Below are 19,950 nucleotides of genomic sequence, written 5' to 3'. Positions count from 1 at the left end.
GGGCAGCTACAGGGAGCATTATACTGTATAGGGGCAGCTATGGGGAGCATTATACTGTGTGGGCCGGCTATGGGGGGCATTATATTGTGTGGGTATCGATGGGGGCTGTTGGGCAAGGCAGCTGGGCATAAGTGCGTGCAGAGGTCTTGGGGTGTTGGGTAGGGTAAGGGGGCCCAAGCTGACTGTAACGTCTATGGCTGCGGACCATTTTCCTGAGAACATCAATGCTCCTGCCCTCGTAAAGAAGTTTATCTCCGTCTCTGGCCCCAAGAAGAGGGGGCGTAAGAGGGGGGATACTGTAAGATCTATGGCCGCGGACCGTCATCCTGACAACCTCTGACGGCCGCGGCCATGGACGAGCGAGTTCCCGACAGCAACTCCCTCCTGGGAGACGCCGGCTATTCATTCCGAACTTCTCCTCACTGACAGCTCCAATCCCTACCCTCACCAAAAAGGGCATGAATGCCAAGGTGTGGACTCCAAAAGCAGAGACCGCATTCAAGAGCTTAAAGAAGGCCTTCACGTCAGCATCAATCCTTCATCGTCCTGATGAGACCTAATTGCCCCGTCAGTTCTGGTGGCCCACGCTGCCCAAAGACGTCCCAGATTTTGTCTCTTCCTGCACGGCATGTGCAGCAAATAAAGTTGCCCACTCCAGACCAGCTGGTCTGCTCCAGCCACTTCCTGTGCCCGATGCGCCCTGGCAACATATTGCAATGGACTTTGTCACAGATCTGCCTCTCTCTGCTGGATGCAGTATGGTCTGGGTGGTGGTGGATCGATTCTCCAAAATGGCTCAATTTATTACACTGACTGGTCTGCCTTCTGCTTCCCGACTGGCCGGCCTCTTCTTCCAACACATCTTCCGTCTGCACGGCTTGCCTCTGCATATTGTCTCGGATCGAGAGGTTCAGTTCAACTCAAAGTTCTAGAGAGCACTCTGCGGTCTCCTCGGTGTATAGTTGGACTTCTCCTCGGCCTACCATCCCCAGTCCAATGGTCAAGTCGAGAGGGTTAATCAGATTATGGAGAACTATCTACGGCACTTTATCTCCAGGCAGCATGATGACTGGGTGCAGCTACTTCCTAGGGCTGAGTTCTCTTAATAAAAACCATACTAGTGTGTCCACCACCTCCAGCCCATTCTTCATTGTCTATGGCCAACACCCACGAATACCTCTTCCTGTTTCCACTATGTCCCAGGTACCTGCAGCTGACTCTACTTTCAGGGACCCTCTGCAGATATGGCATCAGACCCGATCTTCTATTCTGCTGGCGGTCGAGCGCATGAAGAGAAAGGCAGACACTAGAAGTTGAGAACCTCCCCAGTTTCTTCCAGGTACCAAGGTCTGGCTGTCTTACAAGAATATCCGACTAAAAGGGTGCCATCTTGCAAGTTTGCTCCCAGGTTCCTCGGACCCCCCGAGATTCTGCTGCAAATAAATCCTGTCTCTTACAAGCTTCGTCTGCCTCCCACCCTCAAGATCCCAAACTCCTTCCACGTCTCCTTGCTGAAGCCTGTGGTCCTGAACCGCTACTACAGGACTCCTAGTTCCGCATTGGCTCTTGGCGACTCGTCAGGGACATTCGCGGTGAGGGAGATCTTGGACACCAAGAGAGTAGGAGGAGGAAGAACGTTTTATTTGGTGGATTGGAGAGGATTTGATCCAGAGGAGAGGTCCTGGGAGCAAGAGGAGAACATCAATGCTCCTGCTCCCTGAAGAAGTTTCTCTCCCGCTCTGGCCCCAAGAAGAGGGGGCGTAAGAGGGAGCGTAAGAGGGGGATACTGTAACATCTATGGCTTCGGACCGTCATCCTGACTCACCCTCTGATGGACGAGCGAGTAGTCCGGACACTGTCTCTCGTAGGGCGCGCACGCCCGCGCATTCACGGCCTTAAAGGGCCAGTACGCGCACAGTTGCAGAACACTGCAATTAGCCCAGAATGCTTTGGGACTATAAAAGGGGCTCTGCCCTCTCGACCCTTGCCTGAGCATTGTTGTGTTACCTTAACCCCTTCCCGACATCCGCCGTATATATACTGCGCACGCCTGGTGGGGGTATATGGAGCGGGCTCACGGGCTGAGACCACTCCATAGAGCGAGTGTGTCGGCTGTGTGTTACAGCCGACACTTGCGGGTAACGAGCGGGATCCCGTTCAAGCGTGATCCCGCATGTTTAACCCGTTAAATGCCGTGTTCAATAGCGAATGTGGAATTAAAATTACTAAAAAACAGTAAAGGCGACCCCCTGTAACGTCCCAACGCCCCCCCCCCCCCGTTGGTTGGCACGGCACGGCTGCCTGGGAGTCTGATGAAGTCGCCCCAGGTCCGCGATCTTTGTACTCTTATAAGGGCTTCATAGGAGACTGTCAGAATTGCGATATACTGCAATACATTAGTATTGCAGTATATCGTGCAAGCGATCTAACGATCGCTGGTTAAAGTCCCCTAGGGGGACAAGTAAAAAAAAGTAATAAACAGTCAAATAACGTTTTTTTTAACAAATACAAAAAAAGAAATAAATTAAAAGCTAAAAAAAAAAAACTTTGCCAATTTTCCCTTGAAGCAAAATGTAAAAAAAATAAAAAGTTAACATAACTGGTATTGACGCGTCCGTAAAAGTCTGAACTATTACAATATATCATTATTTAGTCTGCACGGTGAACGGCGTAAAAAAAAATAATTTAAAACATCATATATGCTGTTTTTTGGTCACTTCTTCTCCCACAAAAAATTAAATAAAAAGTGATAAAAAATTCTCACGTACCCCAAAATGGTACCAATATAAACTGCAGCTCGCCCCACAAAAAATAAGCCCTCACACGGGTAAATCGACAGAAAAATAAAAAACTTTATGGCTGTCAGAATGTGGCGAGAAAACGAAAATTTTATTTTTAACAATCAGTGTTTTCCTTGTAAAAGTAGTAAAACATAAAGAAAACTATATATATTTGGTATCACTGTAATTGTATTGACCCGCAGAATAAAGTTAACATGCCATTTTTTCCGTAAGGTGAACGCCGTAAAAATAAAACCACCCAAAAGGTTGAGGAACCGCTATATTTTTCCTATTCCACCCCACAAATATTTTTTTTCTCATTTCCCACTACATTATATGGTAAAAAAAATGATGCTGTGAAAATCTACAACTCGTCCCGCAAAAAACAAGCCCTCATACGGCAATATTGATGAAAAAATAAAACAGTTATGGCTTTTGGAAGGTCGGGAGGAAAAAACAAAAGTGAAAATCCGAAAAATGGCTGCGGAGGGAAGGGGTTAAGTTTGTCCTTGAAAATGGTCTCCTAGTGTTTTCCAGTTCCCAGTGTTACCCGTTCCTGCTGCCTGTACCCTGTGTCCCGTGCTATGGTGCCTTCAAGAGTTGGAGTCTCTATTGTGTCGCACCCCGCCGGGTGTGTGTCTACTGTCGGAACTTCATCTTAGCCTAACTCCACCGCTACTGTCTACATTGCCTCAGGTACCCTTTCTGAACTATAGACATTGCATTATGGGTCCCACACCCTGAGCCGTGACACTGAATTCTTGCACCAGGGCCCATGAACCTTTAGCTACGCCGCTGGGCGGATACACATCAAATCTGCAGCGTATGGACATACCCTTATGCCTCAACTTCCTTCATCAACCGAGTATACTAGATAACAATAATGTCAGTGATGTTTTTGTCTAGGTTTTTGCTTTATTTTGCATTAACATGTGTTTTTTTTGGTGAAAAATTATAAACATATTTTCTTGTAATTTTAATCAAAGAACGCCAAAAATACCATAGAAGTTTTGATCGGTGGGTGTCCAAACACTAAGACCCCCACGATCGCCAAAACTAAGTGACAGAAGCACTCAGGTGGGTGCTCTGCCGCTTTGTTTTTAATCGGCTTTCCTCGGAAAGCTGAGCCAGTATTGCACAAACTCATAGACTTTCTATTGAGCCTGTACACCACTCCGAGGAAAGCCGAGAAAAGACAATCAGAGACGAATTGGCACAGCACTTACCCGAGTGTTTCTGCCACTTCGTTTTAGCAATCTGTGAGAGTCATAGTGCTCAGACCCCCACCGATCAAAACTTCTGACAAGTCTAAAAGTTTAGTTACTGTTTAAGGTAGTTTTGGTGTTCTTTGATTAAAATTACAGGAAAATATGTTTAGTATTTTTGCCCAAAAAACACATGCAAAAAAAATAATGAAGCAAAAACCATGACAAATACATCGGCTAATTGAATCGTTTCTGCAGCACAAAATATTATCGTTGTCAGCAGCACAACTTCCTGTGTAAACATGGAGATGCACTGCCAATATGATGGAAATTCAAGGGGGAGAGCGATGATAGTAACTTTTTGTCAATCATTGTCCATTATTGTGATATGTGTGGCACAAACCAACACTTCCCATTACCCCAAGAACATGGTAATGGCCGCATCAAGCTGTGGGGATGCTGTTCATTGGCTGGGACTGGAAAACTGGTCAGGATTGAAGTAAAGATGGATGGCCATAAATACAGGTAAATTCTTAGGGAAAACCTGTTTGTCTGCCAGAGATTTGAGATTGGGACGAGGTTCACCTTCCAGTAGGACAAGGACCATAAACATACTGATAAAGTACACTGGAGTGGTTTAAGGGTAAACATTTAAGTGTCTTAGGCCCCATTCACACGACAGTGTTTCCCGGCCGTGTGTCGGCCATTGAAAAAACGTCTGTCACACTCCTACAGTAGGAACATTAGACCCCAAATGGGGCTATTCACACGACCGATTTTTTGACGGGCTGGGAAAGTCTATGGGGCCGGATAATACACGGCCATCACTGGAATGGGTTTTCCGAGTGATGGCCGTTTCTTACGTCGCTCGCTCTCTCCTCCTCCTCCTCACAGTGCGAAGCACATGTGAGGAGGAGGAGAGTATTTTTTTGCTCCCTGTAGGAGCGGAATCCCCAATCCCATGGCCACAGCTTCGGCAACGCTCCAGGAGAAGTCCCTGACTTCACTGTCCATATATGGACATAGTGACGTCAGGGACTTCTGAAGTGGAATCCCCGGAGCTGAGGCCAGTGTTTCCGCTCCAGGAGAACTCCCTGACTTCACCGTCCATATATGGACACAGTGACGTTAGGGACTTCTGAAGCGGAATCCCCGGCGCTGTGGCAGGTGTTTCCACTACAGGAGAAGTCCCTGACTTCTGTCCATATATGGACACAGTGACGTCAGGGACCTCTGAAGCGGGATCCCTGGCGCTGTGGCCTGTGTTTCCGCTCCAAGAGAAGTCCCTGACTTCACTGTCCATATATGGACACAGTGACATCAGGGGCTTCTGAAGCGGAAGCCCCGGCGCTGTGGCCTGTGTTTCAATTCCAGGAGAAGTCCCTGACTTCACTGTCCATATATGGACACAGTGACGTCAGGGACTTCTGAAGCGGAATCCCCGGCGCTTTGGCCGGTGTTTCCGCTCCAGGAGATGTCCCTGACTTTACTGTCCATATATGGACACAGTGACGTCAGGGACTTATGAAGCGAGATTCCCGGCGCTGTGGCCGGCGTTTCCGCTACAGGAGAAGTCCCTGATTTTACTGTCCATATATGGACATTGAAGTCATGGACTTCTCCTGGAACGGTGGCTCTATCTACAGAAAGGTAAGGGGGTGCCATTACCAGCCAGGGGCCTGTGTGGCATTACCTACAAGGGGGCTGTGTGGCATTACCTGCAGAGGGCTGTCTGGCATTACCTACAGGGTGCTGTGTGGCATTACCTACCAGGGGGCTGTGTGGCATTACCTGCAGAGGACTGTGGGGCATTACCTACAGGGGACTGTGCGCCGTTACCTACAGGGGGCTGTGTGGCATTACCTAGAGGGGGCTGTGTGCATAACCTACAGGGGGGTGTGGCACTACCTACAGGGGGCTGTGTGGCATTACCTACAGGGGGCTGTGTGGCATTACATACAAGGGGCTGTGTGGCATTACCTACAGGGTCAGTGGGCATTACCGACAGAGGGCAGTGTGTGGTATTATCTACAGAGGGAATTGTGCGGCAAAAAATTTACACATGAAATTCATTCGTTTTTAAAACGGACAGGGAAAAAAGTGGATGCAAAACGGGTCAAAATCTGCTGTTAAAAACAGAAACACGGCCTGGAACAAAAACAGAACGGAAGCAAAACGGATGAAAAACGGCTGAGAAAAACGGACCAAAACGGACGTTTTTATCACCCGACACTCGGACCCTGTCGCGTGAATAGAGCCTTAGAATGGCCTAGTGAAAGCCCAGACCTCAATCCTATTGTGAATGTGTGGCTGAAGTAGTTGGTGAAATTTTGCCTAGGAGAATGGGCAAAAGTCCCGGTGTCTAGACGTGCTAAGCTAATAGAGACATAATCCAAGTGACTTGCATCTGTATTTGCAGCAAAATGTGGTTCCACTAAGTGTTGACTTTCATGGGATGAATACTTATGCACTTAAAAGTTCTCTATTTTTTGTCTTAATTATTGTTTGTGTCACAGTAAAAAATATTTTGCACAGTGGTAGGCATGTTGTGTAAGCCAAATGTTACAAACCCCCCAGAAATCCCTTTTAATTCAAGGTTGTAATGAAACAAAACCAAAAAAACACCAAAAGGGTGAATACTTTCGCAGGGCACGATCAATAAAACTATATAGAAAGGCATTGGTGTGTTTATCAGTATTGACAAGTAAAGTTAACACCAATGTTCAGACAACAGTCACATTTTGGTCTTAAGGCCCTATTACACCGGCCAATATTGGCAGGTGCAACGAGCGCCGATCAACGAGACAGCTCGTTGATCGGCGCTTGTTTGCTCCTGTCGTAAGATGCTACGTATGGGGATGAGCGCTCGTTACTACGATCGCTCATCCTCATACATTATTATCATGTCGGCAGCGCGTCTCCCTGTTTAAAATGATAATATTTCAGTTTTTAAAACTATACGATCAGTAGATGAACGAGTGTTTGAGCTATAAACGCTTGTCTGCCCGATATTTGCCCAGTGTAAAAGGGCCTTTACTTTGAGAATACATCTTACTGATAAAAGACAATGACTCTGAATTCACATGTAGTGGAAATGCTGCAGATTTTCTGTGCGACTTGGTGCATGGAAAATCCGCAATAGATAACAGATTACAGTACCAGCCATGTGGATAAAATTGTAACAAATATCATCTACATGCTGGGCTATTATTCTGTCGGAAATTGAATTGGTGCGGATTTTAAAATCTGCAGCATGTTAATATCAGAAGCGGAATGAGCACGGATTTGTTGTGGATTTTCCCAATTGAATTCAATGGGGAAAAATAAATCCACAATTAAATCCTATTGTGGATTTTTGTGTGGAGAAACAATATTCACTGAATCCTATTAGGCAAAGTTAACCAAAAATCTTGGTTACGTACTGTAGCTAAGAAGGCGCTACAACGAAAACCCATGCCACCACTATATACACCGTTATTATAATCTATCGTATGATCCACGGCTCTTTGTATCTCATTCCACTTTCTAAGTTACATACTGTTAAACTTACTTAAACTTCCAGGAACTTGGCATATCACCTCTTCAGGAAAGGAACAATAGTCATGTGGATCCTGGTTGAGCTGAGGAGACAATGTAATGGTTTGTGGAATGATTGTTTTTATCTTCTCCTGCAATAATAAGACATAAATATTAACATACATACATACATTGCATACATAACATACATTGCAAGAAGGACTTTTTCTGTAATAAGATATTTTACCAAGTTTCTTATCTTCGCTTGTACTATCGATTTATGCAAAATCGGTGAAAATGACAGTGACCATAAAAATAACAGACAACATACTAAGTACTAGTATTAGGGCTAGCTCTAGGTTTACGTGAGCCCTTGGGCGATAAAGTCACAGTCGGCCCCCTTAGGCTGAGTCCACATGCAGGGGAAAAATTCACAGCAATCCGCAGTGAATCTACAACGATTCTGCAGCAAAATCTGCACGTATTATGTGCAGATTTTGCCATGGATTGTGCTGTGGATTTGCAGCGGATTTCACCCATTACATTAAATGGGCGAAATATGCGGCACTACATTTAGCAGCAATGTTTAAACAGGTACACTGAACATAGTGCTCGAACATGGTATGAACAGAGCATATTTGTAACCAAGAGCTGAATTTTCATATTTGGCCTGTAGTTTAAAGGGCTGTCCAATTTAGAAAACCAATTTTCATACACCCTATGAGTTAATACAGGGGGTACCCTGTTCAAGAGCCTCATTTTTTAGGCGGAGTGTGAGAGCCGTTACAAAGAACGTTTCTCTTAGAGAGTATATACAAGGTTAAACAAACTTTTAAGAGGAGAAAGTCAAATCCGTTTTTTCAGTTCTAAAGGTCGTAGTAACTCATTCATGGGTAGTCTAGTGAATTTGGCACTTGCGTAGCTTGTTTATTAAATTTGCCTTGCATCTACCAATTCTATACAGTTCTATTCTCTGACCGTACTTTGTGTCTTATCTAAAATCCTGTTTGATCACACACAACTCTTTGCCCACCAATTTTCAACCTATGAATCTTTTTTTTTTTTTACATCAGTCTTCTCTCCTCCCCTTGGTGGAAGTTTGACCTGCTCTATTATCTGATAGCGAAAATAAGGTAATAAAGTAGATCACAAAATTGCTATCATTTTTTCATATTGTTTTTTCATCGTCACATTTCAAAAGGAATAACTTTTTTAATTTTTCCGCTGATCGAGCTGTATGAGGACTTATTTTTTGCAGAACAAGTTTTATTTTTCACATATAATACATACGTATAATTTATTGATTTTGGGGAAAATGCAAAAAAAAAACATTCTACAGGTCGGTATGAATACGGTGATACTGATAAAGTATATTTTTTTAGGTTTTAATACTTTTGCCCAATAAAAAACAAGTTTTATGAAAAAAGTCATTTTTGTTTTGCGGCATTGATTTTATGCTAACAGAATTAGCATAATAAGCAATATGGTCAGCAGAGTACCCCTTATAAACAGTGCTAGCATAGTGCTTCCCCTTACATAGTCATTGTGGGGAACATACCCAATGTAGGAGACTTGCCAGGAGAGTAGGTAAGTATTATAAGAACAGAAGAAGACAAAAGTGTTAATAATGCCTATAGAATTTTTTATTTTTCTCCTAAAAAAAGAAAGCTGGAATTCAATTGGTTACTATGGTCACACTGCCCTATCTTCATCAACGGTTTTTATACATGATGCAAGGACCAGGAGGTCAAACTCTTTTGGTGCCCAAGACAAATATAGCAAAAAGCATCCCAATCCATATAATACTACAGCCACATTAGTGTCAGTACAAATGTGCCCAAATATATAAATAGTGCTATGATATTACCAGCTTTACCAGTTTCCATATTATAGTGAAATATCAGTGATTGTTCAAAACAAAAGTGTCAGTGTTACCTAGAGTCTAGGGTTTCAACTTGTATAACATATACTTCAAAGGGGTAGATGACTTTTCTCTAGGAGGTACTTACACCATACCTCCCAACTATCTTTTTTTTCACAGGATTGCAAAATTGTGGAATAGGGTAAGGTTTATGCAGAAACTGTATGTCCCATAAGGAGTGCTTCTGGGAGGATTTGTGGACATTTCTGTGCAGATGGCGGGACTTTAGAATGTTCCTGTAGCGTCCATGGCCGCTGGCCGTCGGGTTTACTCACCTCCCGACGCCCGCAGCCATGGATCTGTGAGCGCTGGCCTCCGTCTCCCTCCTAGGAGATGCCAGAGCTCACTTCCGCTCCGTTCGGCTGGGCACCGTAGGGTGCACGCGCACGCTCGCGCCCGGCCTTAAAGGGCCAGCGCGCGCAATTAGGAAATCGTCATCACCATCAACTGCCACGATTTGCTGGTCTATAAGAAGGCCCCTGGCCTTCTAATCCTTGCCTGAGCGTTGTTAGTCTTTCCCAGTCTGTCTCGCAAATGGTCCCTTAGTGTCTCCCGTTCCAGCTGTTACCCGTGCCCTGTTACCGTTCCTGTATTCCGTATTGTTCCTGTGCCTACCTGCGTTCAAGTGTCTTCTGCCACGTCAAGTGCCATCTGCCACGTCAAGTGCCATCTGCCACGTCAAGTGCCATCTGCCACGTCAAGTGTCTTCTGCCACGTCAAGTGTCTTCTGCCACGTCAAGTGTCTACCGCTTCATCGGATACTGCCCGCCACGTCTGGTGCCACTTGCCGCACCTGCCTCCATCCGTGCTGAAGCCACAGCCACCGCCCGGACTATTTCAGGTACCCAAGCAGTACTGTCTGCCATTTACTTCCGCTTAGACTGTGACCTGGTCAGCTGCCTCCCCGCTACGGCGGAGCGGCCTAGTGGGTCCACAAACACTGTGTCCGTGACAGTACGCTCAGGCCATGGAACCCGCTGGCCAGCCCAAGACCCCAGTACAGAAGATTCAGACAGAGATGCAGGACCTACGCACACGTCAGGATCAACTCCTTGAGGCAGTGAATTCTATCCTGGTCCGCATGGATCTACTCGCTGTTCCACCTCCGGTTCTTCCTCCTGAAGCTGTTGTTGTGCCCTGCCTGTTGCTCCCCCTGTTTGTTCCGGATCCACAGTTCCTCTGCCTCTTCCTCCTCGCTACGGTGACCCCAGAGCATGTAGAGGATTTCTTAATCAATGCACGGTGCATTTTAGGCTACGGCCTCATCTCTTCCCCTCCGAGGAGGCCAAAGTGGCGTTTATTATCTCCCTCCTCGCTGGCAAGGCCCTCGCATGGGCGAACCCAATCTTGGAGCAACAAGGACCTGTATCCTCGGACCTAGCCTTGTTCCTGCAGTCCTTTCGTGCCGTGTCCGAGGAGCCGGGTCGAACATCCTCTGCCGCAGCCACTCTCTTGACCCTCAAGCAAGAAGGCTCCACAGTAGGGGAGTATGCTATCTCCTTCCGTACCCTAGCAGCCGAGCTGGCATGGAACAATGAGGCACTGGTGGTGACCTTCTGGCAGGGACTGTCCTCTCACATCAAGGACGAACTGGCAGCCCGCGACCTTCCTTCTACCTTGGATGCCCTCATCCTGTTAGCCACACGGGTTGATATGAGAATCCGGGAGCGCTCTCTAGAGGTTCGTCAGGAGAGCCGGGTCCACAGACCAGCACCATCAGTCCAGAGACCACTATTGTCCACTCCTAGTGCGCTACCTGAAGAACCCATGCAGGTAGACAGAGTCCGGTTGTCTGAACAGGAGAAGCAGCGCAGACGCTCCTCTGGACTTTGTATGTATTGTGGCCTCAAGGGTCATTTTGTGCGCCAATGTCCACAGAAACCGGGAAACTCCAGTACCTAGGGTTGATTGGAGAGGCAACTCTAGGTGGAACATCTCCAAGCGTTAAAACCTCTTCCAAATTATCTATACCTGTGACCATCGTCACCGGAGAGACATCACATCCTTCCTCCGCCTATCTTGACTCTGGAGCGGCTGCTAATTTTATCCACCAGGATCTAGTGGATCGGTTTCAACTACCCACAGTCCGTCTGGAGAGACCCCTGGCAGTTGCTTCTGTGAATGGTCTACCGTTGCCTGATCCGATCATGCTCATCACTGAGCCGTTGACACTACGGGTCGGAGCTCTTCACTCAGAACAGATCTCCTTCCTGGTACTACCTAAGGCTATCAATCCTATCCTGCTGGGTGTGCCATGGCTCCGTCTACACGCCCCGACACTCGACTGGAGTTCTGGAGAAGTTCTTCAATGGGGTTCCAGATGCCATAGCTATTGCCTGTCACAGGTCCGCCCTGTTGTGCCCCCTCTGCCACAGTCACTCTCCGATCTACCTTCTCAGTATGCCAGTTTTACGGATGTCTTTTGCAAACGAGAGGCTGAGACGTTGCCTCCACATCGGAATTATGACTGTCCCATTGAACTGGTTCCCAATGCTTCTCTTCCCCGTGGACGAGTATATCCTCTCTCCTTGCCAGAGACTTTATCGATGTCAGCCTATATCAAGGAGAACTTGGAGAGGGGTTTTATTCGAAAATCTTCCTCCCCGGCCGGGGCAGGCTTCTTCTTCGTTGAAAAGAGAGATGGATCTCTCCGACACTGCATTGATTACCGTGGTCTCAATCAGATCACGGTCAAGAACAAATACCCGCTGCCACTTATTTCCGAGCTGTTTTATCGCATACGAGGAGCCAAAATTTTTTCCAAGCTAGATCTGCGGGGGGCCTATAATCAAATCCGGATTCGCCGGGTTGACGAATGGAAGACGGCATTTAACACCCGCGATGGGCACTACGAATACCTAGTGATGCCCTTCGGACTGTGTAACGCTCCCTCAGTATTTCAGGAGTTCGTTAATGATATCTTCCGAGATCTCCTCTATATGTGTGTTGTAGTTTATCTCGATGATATTCTAATTTTCTCCCCAGATCTGATGACCCATCGGAGGCATGTTCGTCAAGTTCTCCTGCAACTAAGAGAGAATCGCTTGTATGCCAAGTTAGAAAAATGCACCTTTGAAAAGAGGTCTTTGCCCTTCCTGGGCTATGTCATCTCGGATCAAGGCCTTAAGATGGACCCTAAGAAGTTAAAGTCTGTCCTGCAATGGCCACGTCCTCAAGGCCTAAGGGCCATACAGCGGTTCCTGGGTTTCGCCAATTTCTACCGGCAGTTTATTCCGAACTTTTCTTCTCTGACGGCCCCCATCTCTACCCTTACCAAGAAGGATGTGAACGCCAAGGTATGGACTCCAGAGGCAGAGTCCGCATTCATTTGCCTCAAGAAAGCCTTCACTTCAGCTTCGATCCTCCATCATCCTGACGTATCTCGGCAGTTCTCACTGGAAGTGGACGCTTCCTCTGTTGGTGCAGGTGCACATCTGTTCCAGAGGAGCTCCAAAAGAAAGGCAGTTGTATGTGGCTACTACTCAAGACTGTTGTCCTCTGCTGAGCGCAATTACTCCATTGGAGATCGGGAGCTACTGGCTATCAAATTGGCTCTGGAGCAGTGGAGACATCTTCTAGAAGGCGCAACTCACCCCATCATGATCTTCACCGACCACAAGAACCTCACTTACCTTCAGTCCGCTCAAAGACTGAATCCTCATCAAGCCAGGTGGTCACTGTTTTTCACCCGTTTACAATTTCTGCTCCACTACCGTCCCGCTGACAAGAATGTGAGGGCCGATCATTTGAGACAGAAGACACGGTGGAGTTCCTTCAGACGATCATAGACCCATCCTGCGTTGTCACTGCCAATCCTCTGCAGATTAGAGACATCCCTCCAGGGAGAACTTTTGTTCGGTTGGCAGACAGGAGAAGAATTCTCCGCTGGGGACACAGTTCTAAACTAGCTGGGCACGCCGGTGTCCGTAAAACCCAGGACCTGATCGCTCGTCACTTCTGGTGGCCCACGCTGCCTAAGGATGTTCTGGACTTTGTCTCTGCTTGCACGGTCTGTGCCTCTAATAAAGTGACTCACTCCAAGCGTGCCGGCCTGCTTCAACCTCTGCCTGTACCCAGTGCCCCCTGGCAGCACATCGCAATGGACTTCGTCACAGACCTTCCTCCCTCAGCAGGATGCAACACCATCTGGGTGGTGGTGGACCGGTTCTCTAAGATGGCACATTTTATTCCGCTGACCGGCCTACCCTCTGCTCCCCGACTGGCGAGTCTCTTCATTCAGCACATCTTCCGCTTGCATGGCTTGCCTCTTCCCATTGTGTCCGGCCAGGGGGTTCCGTTTACCTCTAAGTTCTGGAGAGCCCTCTCTAAACTCCTGGATGTGAGATTGGACTTTTCCTCTGCCAATCACCCCCAGTCCAATGGGCAAGTTGAGAGGATCAACCAGATCATGGAAAATTATCTCCGCCACTTCATCTCTTCTCAACACGATAACTGGGTACAGCTTCTTCCATGGGCTGAGTTTTCATATAATAACCACACAAGTGAGTCCACCACTTCCACTCCGTTTCACATCGTGTACAGTCAACATCCCAGAGTCCCTCTTCCTGTATCAACTTCATCTCAGGTACCCGCTGCTGACTCTGCATTTGGGGACTTCCTGCAAATCTGGCAACAGACCCGGTCCTCTATTTTGCTGGCGGTAGATCGCATGAAGCGTAAGGCGGATACTAGGAGAGGAGTGCCACCTCAGTATCTTCCAGGGACTAAAGTCTGGCTGTCCTCTCGGAACATTCGCTTGAGGGTGCCTTCATACAAGTTCGCTCCCAGGTTCCTTGGTCCTTTCGAGATCCTTCAACAAATTAACCCTGTCTCCTATAAGCTGCGGCTGCCTCATACCCTCAGAATCCCTAACTCCTTCCATGTGTCCCTCCTGAAACCAGTGGTCCTGAACCGCTACAGCAAGACTTCTAGTTCCACAGTTGCTCCCAGCGGTCGTTCTGATGTATTTGAGGTAAAGGAGATCCTGGACCGCAAGAGGGTAGGAGGAAGGACTTTCTATTTGGTGGACTGGAGAGGGTTTGGTCCTGAGGAGAGGTCCTGGGAGCCAGAAGAGAACCTCAGCGCCCCTACTCTTATTAAAAAGTTCCTCTCTCACTCTGGCCCCAAGAAGAAGGGGCGTAAGAGGGGGGATACTGTAGCGTCCATGGCCGCGGGCCGTCGGGTTTACTCACCTCCCGACGCCCGCAGCCATGGATCTGTGAAAACTCACTCGCTCTAGTTAGCTCTCAGAATCCCCCCTCCTTTATCCTGGCTAGTGCCGGGAGAAACGAGGGGATTGAACGGTCAAACCTCCTACACTGTGTGCCGCCATTTTTTGAGCTAACACACAGTGTAGTAGGTTAACATACAGTAGTAAACACACAGTAAAACACGTACATACATAGACCTAACTTACCTGCTCCTGCCGTCGCCGCTCCCTCCGGTCCGTCCGCTCCGTCTGCTCCCTCCGCTCCAAGTGCACAAGTCCGGAAGCCGCGACCGGAAGTAGTAATCTTACTGTCCGGCCGCGACTTCCGGTCCACAAGAAAATGGCGCCGGACGTCGCACAGTTCAATTTGGACTGTGTGGGAGCGGCGCATGCGCCGTTCCCACACAGACGGCGTACAGCATAGTGGATGGAACGGGCCCCGTTCGCATTCACTATGGGACTGTATGTGCCGTATTCCATGTCTGTATGTGTCGTTAATCGACACATACAGAGATGGAAAAAAAAAATGGCAGCCCCCATGGACAAGAAAAAGTGAAAAAATAAAAAAAGTAAAACACAAACACACAAATCAATAAAAAAAAAAATAATAAAACACTAAAAGCAAATTGATATAAAAACATTTTTTTTCGTGACACTCGTCCTTTAAGTTTTGATATCCGCTAATGAGGCAGCCGCCCAGCTCCCTTATAGATGAGGTTCATAATCACTAGCCTAGAGTACTCATATTCTAATTCTAATTTTTCCAGACCAGGACTGAAAGTGAAAGGCGTGATCTGTTGGTTGCTATGGTCATATAAAAAAAACTCCTTACATTTTTAGCTTGGTAAAGGAACACTAAACATACAAAATGGAGCAGATCAGTAGGAAATTAACCCCTGTGTTCCCCGCAGGATTTCTACAAGACTGTTTTGAAAATATGCAGAAAATACTGCAGACTGGCACAGTATTTGACAAAGTTAATCTCTGGTTTACTTTCACCATTAAAGGGTAACTAAACGTTCAACAAACTTTTGACATGTCACTATAACATGTCAAAAGTTTTGATTGGTGGGGGTCCAATCGCTAAAATGAAGTGGCAGAAGCGCTTGTGTGAGCTGCTTAGTTTCTGTTCGGCTTTTTCCAGAAATCAATGTATCCGAGTACGGGCTCAATAGAAAGTCTATGAGCCCGTACACCGCTACATCAGCTTTCCGTAAAAAGCCAAACAGAAACAAAGAGGCTCAGAGCTCACACGAGCACTTCAGCTGCTTCGTTTTAGTGATTGGTGGGGGTCTCAGTGCTCGGACCCCCACCAATCAAAACTGTTGACACTATTTATCACTATGACATGTTAGAAGTTTGTTGAACGTTTAGTTACCATTTAATTTCTAGGTTTAGTGTTTAATCATTAATTCATTCTGGAAATGCTATAAATGTCTGATAGATGTGAGTCCCAGTTCTGGCACCTGCACTCCTCTCCAGAATGGGGATCACTCGACCCCCAACCCACCAGTTGCCATATCCAGGCGGAGAATAGATGGAGAGGTCTCCATGCATGTGTGGCATCCTCCATTCATTTATATAGGAGTTATGTAAACAGTTTTAGATGAGAATACCCCTTTTTAGGACCACTTCCGTAAATTTACGGTAGGCAGTCCTGGTCTTTAAACCCGCACCATTACAAATTTATAGAGCACGTTGAAGCGGGCTAACCAATGCACACACTAAGGATAGGCCATCAATATCATGGTCCTGGAGAACAACTCTAAAGGTGTATTTCCATCTAAAACATTTTGGCAAATCCACAGAATATGCCATCAAAGTCCGACAGATACGTGTCCCACATCTAGCCACCGAGTTATGAGGTTGCAGGGAGCTACGCTTTGTCCTAGAACTCTGGAATCAGTGTAGCTCGCCTTGCTATGCAGTGTTTGTAACTCCCATTAACTTCTACTCGAGTTACGCAAACAGCGTAGCTCAGAAAGCTTGTCTGGTTCCATACATCTTACTCAGTGGCTGAACTCCAGCAATAGAGGGAGAAGACAGGACGGAGGTCAGGGGGCCTGTGGATATGCCATAAATGTCTCAGATAGGAATGTCCCTTTAAGTTTTTATATATGAGACCCAGTCATTCTAGAAATTTTGATTGTACAATTATCTTTAAAGATCATACTATAAAAATATACATGGTTACAAATACTATGTAAACACTATAAGCCACTGCTTTGAGTCAATGCCTGACTCAACCCCCTGAAACCTCTGAAAACGTATTTTACCAAAGAGTCTAATTGCAAATGGAATATAACATAAGGAGATTCAGTATACTTGTCTCCATTTTAGAAAGGATTTAAAGGTCACTGACTGAACTACCACCATGCTAAGAGTCCAGTTCTATAATGAGTCCTTATCCATGCATTAGGCATGTAAGATATTCACCCATATGCTATGTACCCTTTCTGTTCACACAATCCATATAATGAAATATTTCCCCTTAACGCTTAAATGAGATCTCCTTTCAATTTCACTTTTAGCATTACAAGTCTCGGTTTATTTCTCTAAATATAGCGGATATTCTCATGAAAACTTGAAGCGATTTAAGAAAAACACACATAATTTTTAAACGTTCAGAATAATTGTCTGCGTCCTCTATAATCCATCACAATCAAAACTAAAGTCGTGACAGAATGAAGAGCAGATATGCTTCAATTAAAGTAGTTTTAGTATTAACATTGAAGGAATATGTTATATAAACTCACAATTTGTGTACAATGTCCTTGTTTTATAAGAATGTAACCCTGTTGTGCTATGGAATGTGGAAAATGTTTGCATTCACCAATTTCCACAAATAAAACTTATTGTACAACAAACATGAAACATGAATAGAGATATAGATTGACATTTTCTAAGTTATTAAAAATGTGTTCCATAAAGGAGATGTCTTCTTTAGAAAACCTATTATCAAATACCCTAGTAGACAATTCTGGGTTAATTGAGAGGGGTCCTCCCTTCAGGACTCTTGTTTATTAACCAGTGGAGTGGAGAGTGACTGCAAAAAATGTCTTCCACTTAAAGTGTCCTATTACACGGCACAATTTTTGCTGTAAAAACGAGCTCTGATCGTCAAGACAGCTCGTTGATCGGTGATTGTTTGCTCTTTTCACAAGGAGCAATGATTGCTTATATATGGGGATGAGCGATCATTACTACAATCATTTGTCCCCATACATTTCGATTACACAGGGAGATGTGCTGCCGACTACTGACCATTTTATTGGCCACGTAAACAAGCAGATTAGCCGAGGAGCAAGTGGCCAGGCTATTAACTACAATGGGCACCATGTAATGCTTAATTTCCCCTGTGGTGGCGCTGAACACATGCTGCTTGACTCCCCCCACAGATTATAGCTAATTGCTGGTGGTCCTCGCAGGCCACGGCAGGACACTCTATGATCCGCTTATCATTGGTGGACCCTGCTAACAAAAAGTAATTGCTCAAAGCGAAGTAATGTTTCAAACACTCTGTAAAAAAGCAGAACATTCCTGTCCACTCATAAATTAGTGTTTTATTTAAGTGGTGAAGTTCTTGATTTTAGTAAGAAAATGAATGTGGAAAGCATTTTAGTAAATAAAAACTGTCTATTACAAAATGAATGTCTCCTGCTCTCACAATGTCAGTGGCATACATAGAAGAGAGGGGCTCGCACAGCAAATATAAAAAAAGAGCCCCCCATTATGGTGTTAGGATTCACCACCAAGGACAGAAGGGACTAGTGTTTGTTTTACCCTCCACATCCCATTGCTTGCTAACAATAAGATTCTTCTGGAGGGGGAGTCTTGCACAGGTTCTCGCTATCCAGTAGCAAAGGAGATGGGACCAGTCTCCCCCAGCGCCCTATAATAATTGCATGGTCTGCCTCACTAATACGTACGTCCTTGATTGATGTGCAGAACACACCTGTCAATCAGTCACCAACACTATGTCTAAGGGTGGCCATAAGATAGAGCATCTGTTAACAGGGTAAGAGCTACATTATATTTTCTTCACTCACTACTTATATGCATGTGATGTTTCCCAGTGGTGTAAACGCCAATAGATGAATATTTATTTGTACTCCACTCAACGCTCTGTGGCAAAAGTTCTCATATCGATGGAGTGCTGTCCATGGTCTGTTATAATTACACTGGCTCAATAAAACTTTACCAGAGGACATTTTGTGCATATAGGCTCCTGAGATTAATCTGGTATTGCTATTATTAGAATATTATTAAAAATATTGTGATCCAGCAACTACCAACAGGGCTTAGAAAGGAATAAAAAAAATAAAAAAACAGGAACTCTGTGAAGAATATAGGAAAGGTTATCTGGTCCGAAGTATATAACCAGAAAAAAATACCTGAGTGAGAGAGAAGACTTTAGCAGAGAAAAAAAGAAAGTAGTAAAAGAAGAAGCCAAAGAGAGAAGTAGCAAAAAATAGAAGTTGAGAAGGAAGCAGAGTGATGCTAATGGCCAGCAAAAGTAGGAAAAGTAATATACTGGAAGAAGAAAAGAAATAGAGAATGGCTTAAATATGCTTTACGTGGGATTGCCTTAATTTAATATGTACATTTGGATTCTTTATCTTTGCAGAAGTTGACCATGAACCAAGTAAAAGAGGTTGAGTAAAAGCCCTTTTACACTGGCTAATGATTGGGCAAATGAACGTTTATACTCGATCCTGATCATTTCCCTGTGTAAACAGGCCAACAAACAGCCGATGAACGAGCAAACGATCGTTTATCGGCTGATTGGATCTTCATCTGTTAAGTTGCTTTTACACAAGCCGATTCTGTCCCCTCGCCGCTCATGTGCACACAGTTATATGGCCTATGTTGACAACCAACAGTTTAGCAAATATTTTATCTGCTGGTGTTGTGACATAGATGGTGTGTTTTGCATCAAGGGGAGACCTCAAATGACGTGAGGAATAGATGATCTTATAGAGTCCTCTCACTGGTCTAGTCTATGCCAAACATGTTAGAAACGCAGTGTGTCCACCTCCTGTCTGTTGGCCTTACATGAAATGTATGGCGTCATCAGCTGCTGTTAAACCTACCATGGAGTGGAACCTTGTTAGTCCCACTTTGGGCTCCATGTTAATAGAATTGGTTGTAATTAGTTAAGAGAGGGGAGCGGCAACCTTTCTTATGGACTCATTAGACAGCACATCAGGGTAAAGGCTTGGCTTTTGCAGGCCCATTTGAAGCCTGAGCAGGGGAGAGCATCCAAATGGTGAATTTGTGGAGCTGTTTTCTCTGATAACCAGGATTAATTAGATAACA

At 45.6% G+C, this 19,950-nt stretch overlaps 1 protein-coding gene across 1 annotated transcript in view; it reads right to left on the bottom strand.

Moving 5' to 3' along the window:
- LOC142741862 (transcription factor ETV7-like) overlaps positions 1-19,950 on the bottom strand; it is an 89,698-nt gene that overhangs the window by 68,063 nt on the left and 1,685 nt on the right. Inside the window, exon 2 of the mRNA XM_075851189.1 lies at positions 7,536-7,653. Coding sequence (XP_075707304.1) covers positions 7,536-7,653 — 118 coding nt within the window. The remainder of the gene's footprint in view (positions 1-7,535; positions 7,654-19,950) is intronic.

This window comes from Rhinoderma darwinii, chromosome 2 (assembly GCF_050947455.1).
Source record: "Rhinoderma darwinii isolate aRhiDar2 chromosome 2, aRhiDar2.hap1, whole genome shotgun sequence".
In the NCBI taxonomy this organism is placed as follows: domain Eukaryota; kingdom Metazoa; phylum Chordata; class Amphibia; order Anura; family Rhinodermatidae; genus Rhinoderma; species Rhinoderma darwinii.
The sequence above is the reverse complement of the archived record's forward strand: the minus strand, read 5'-3'. Positions and strand labels throughout refer to the sequence as shown.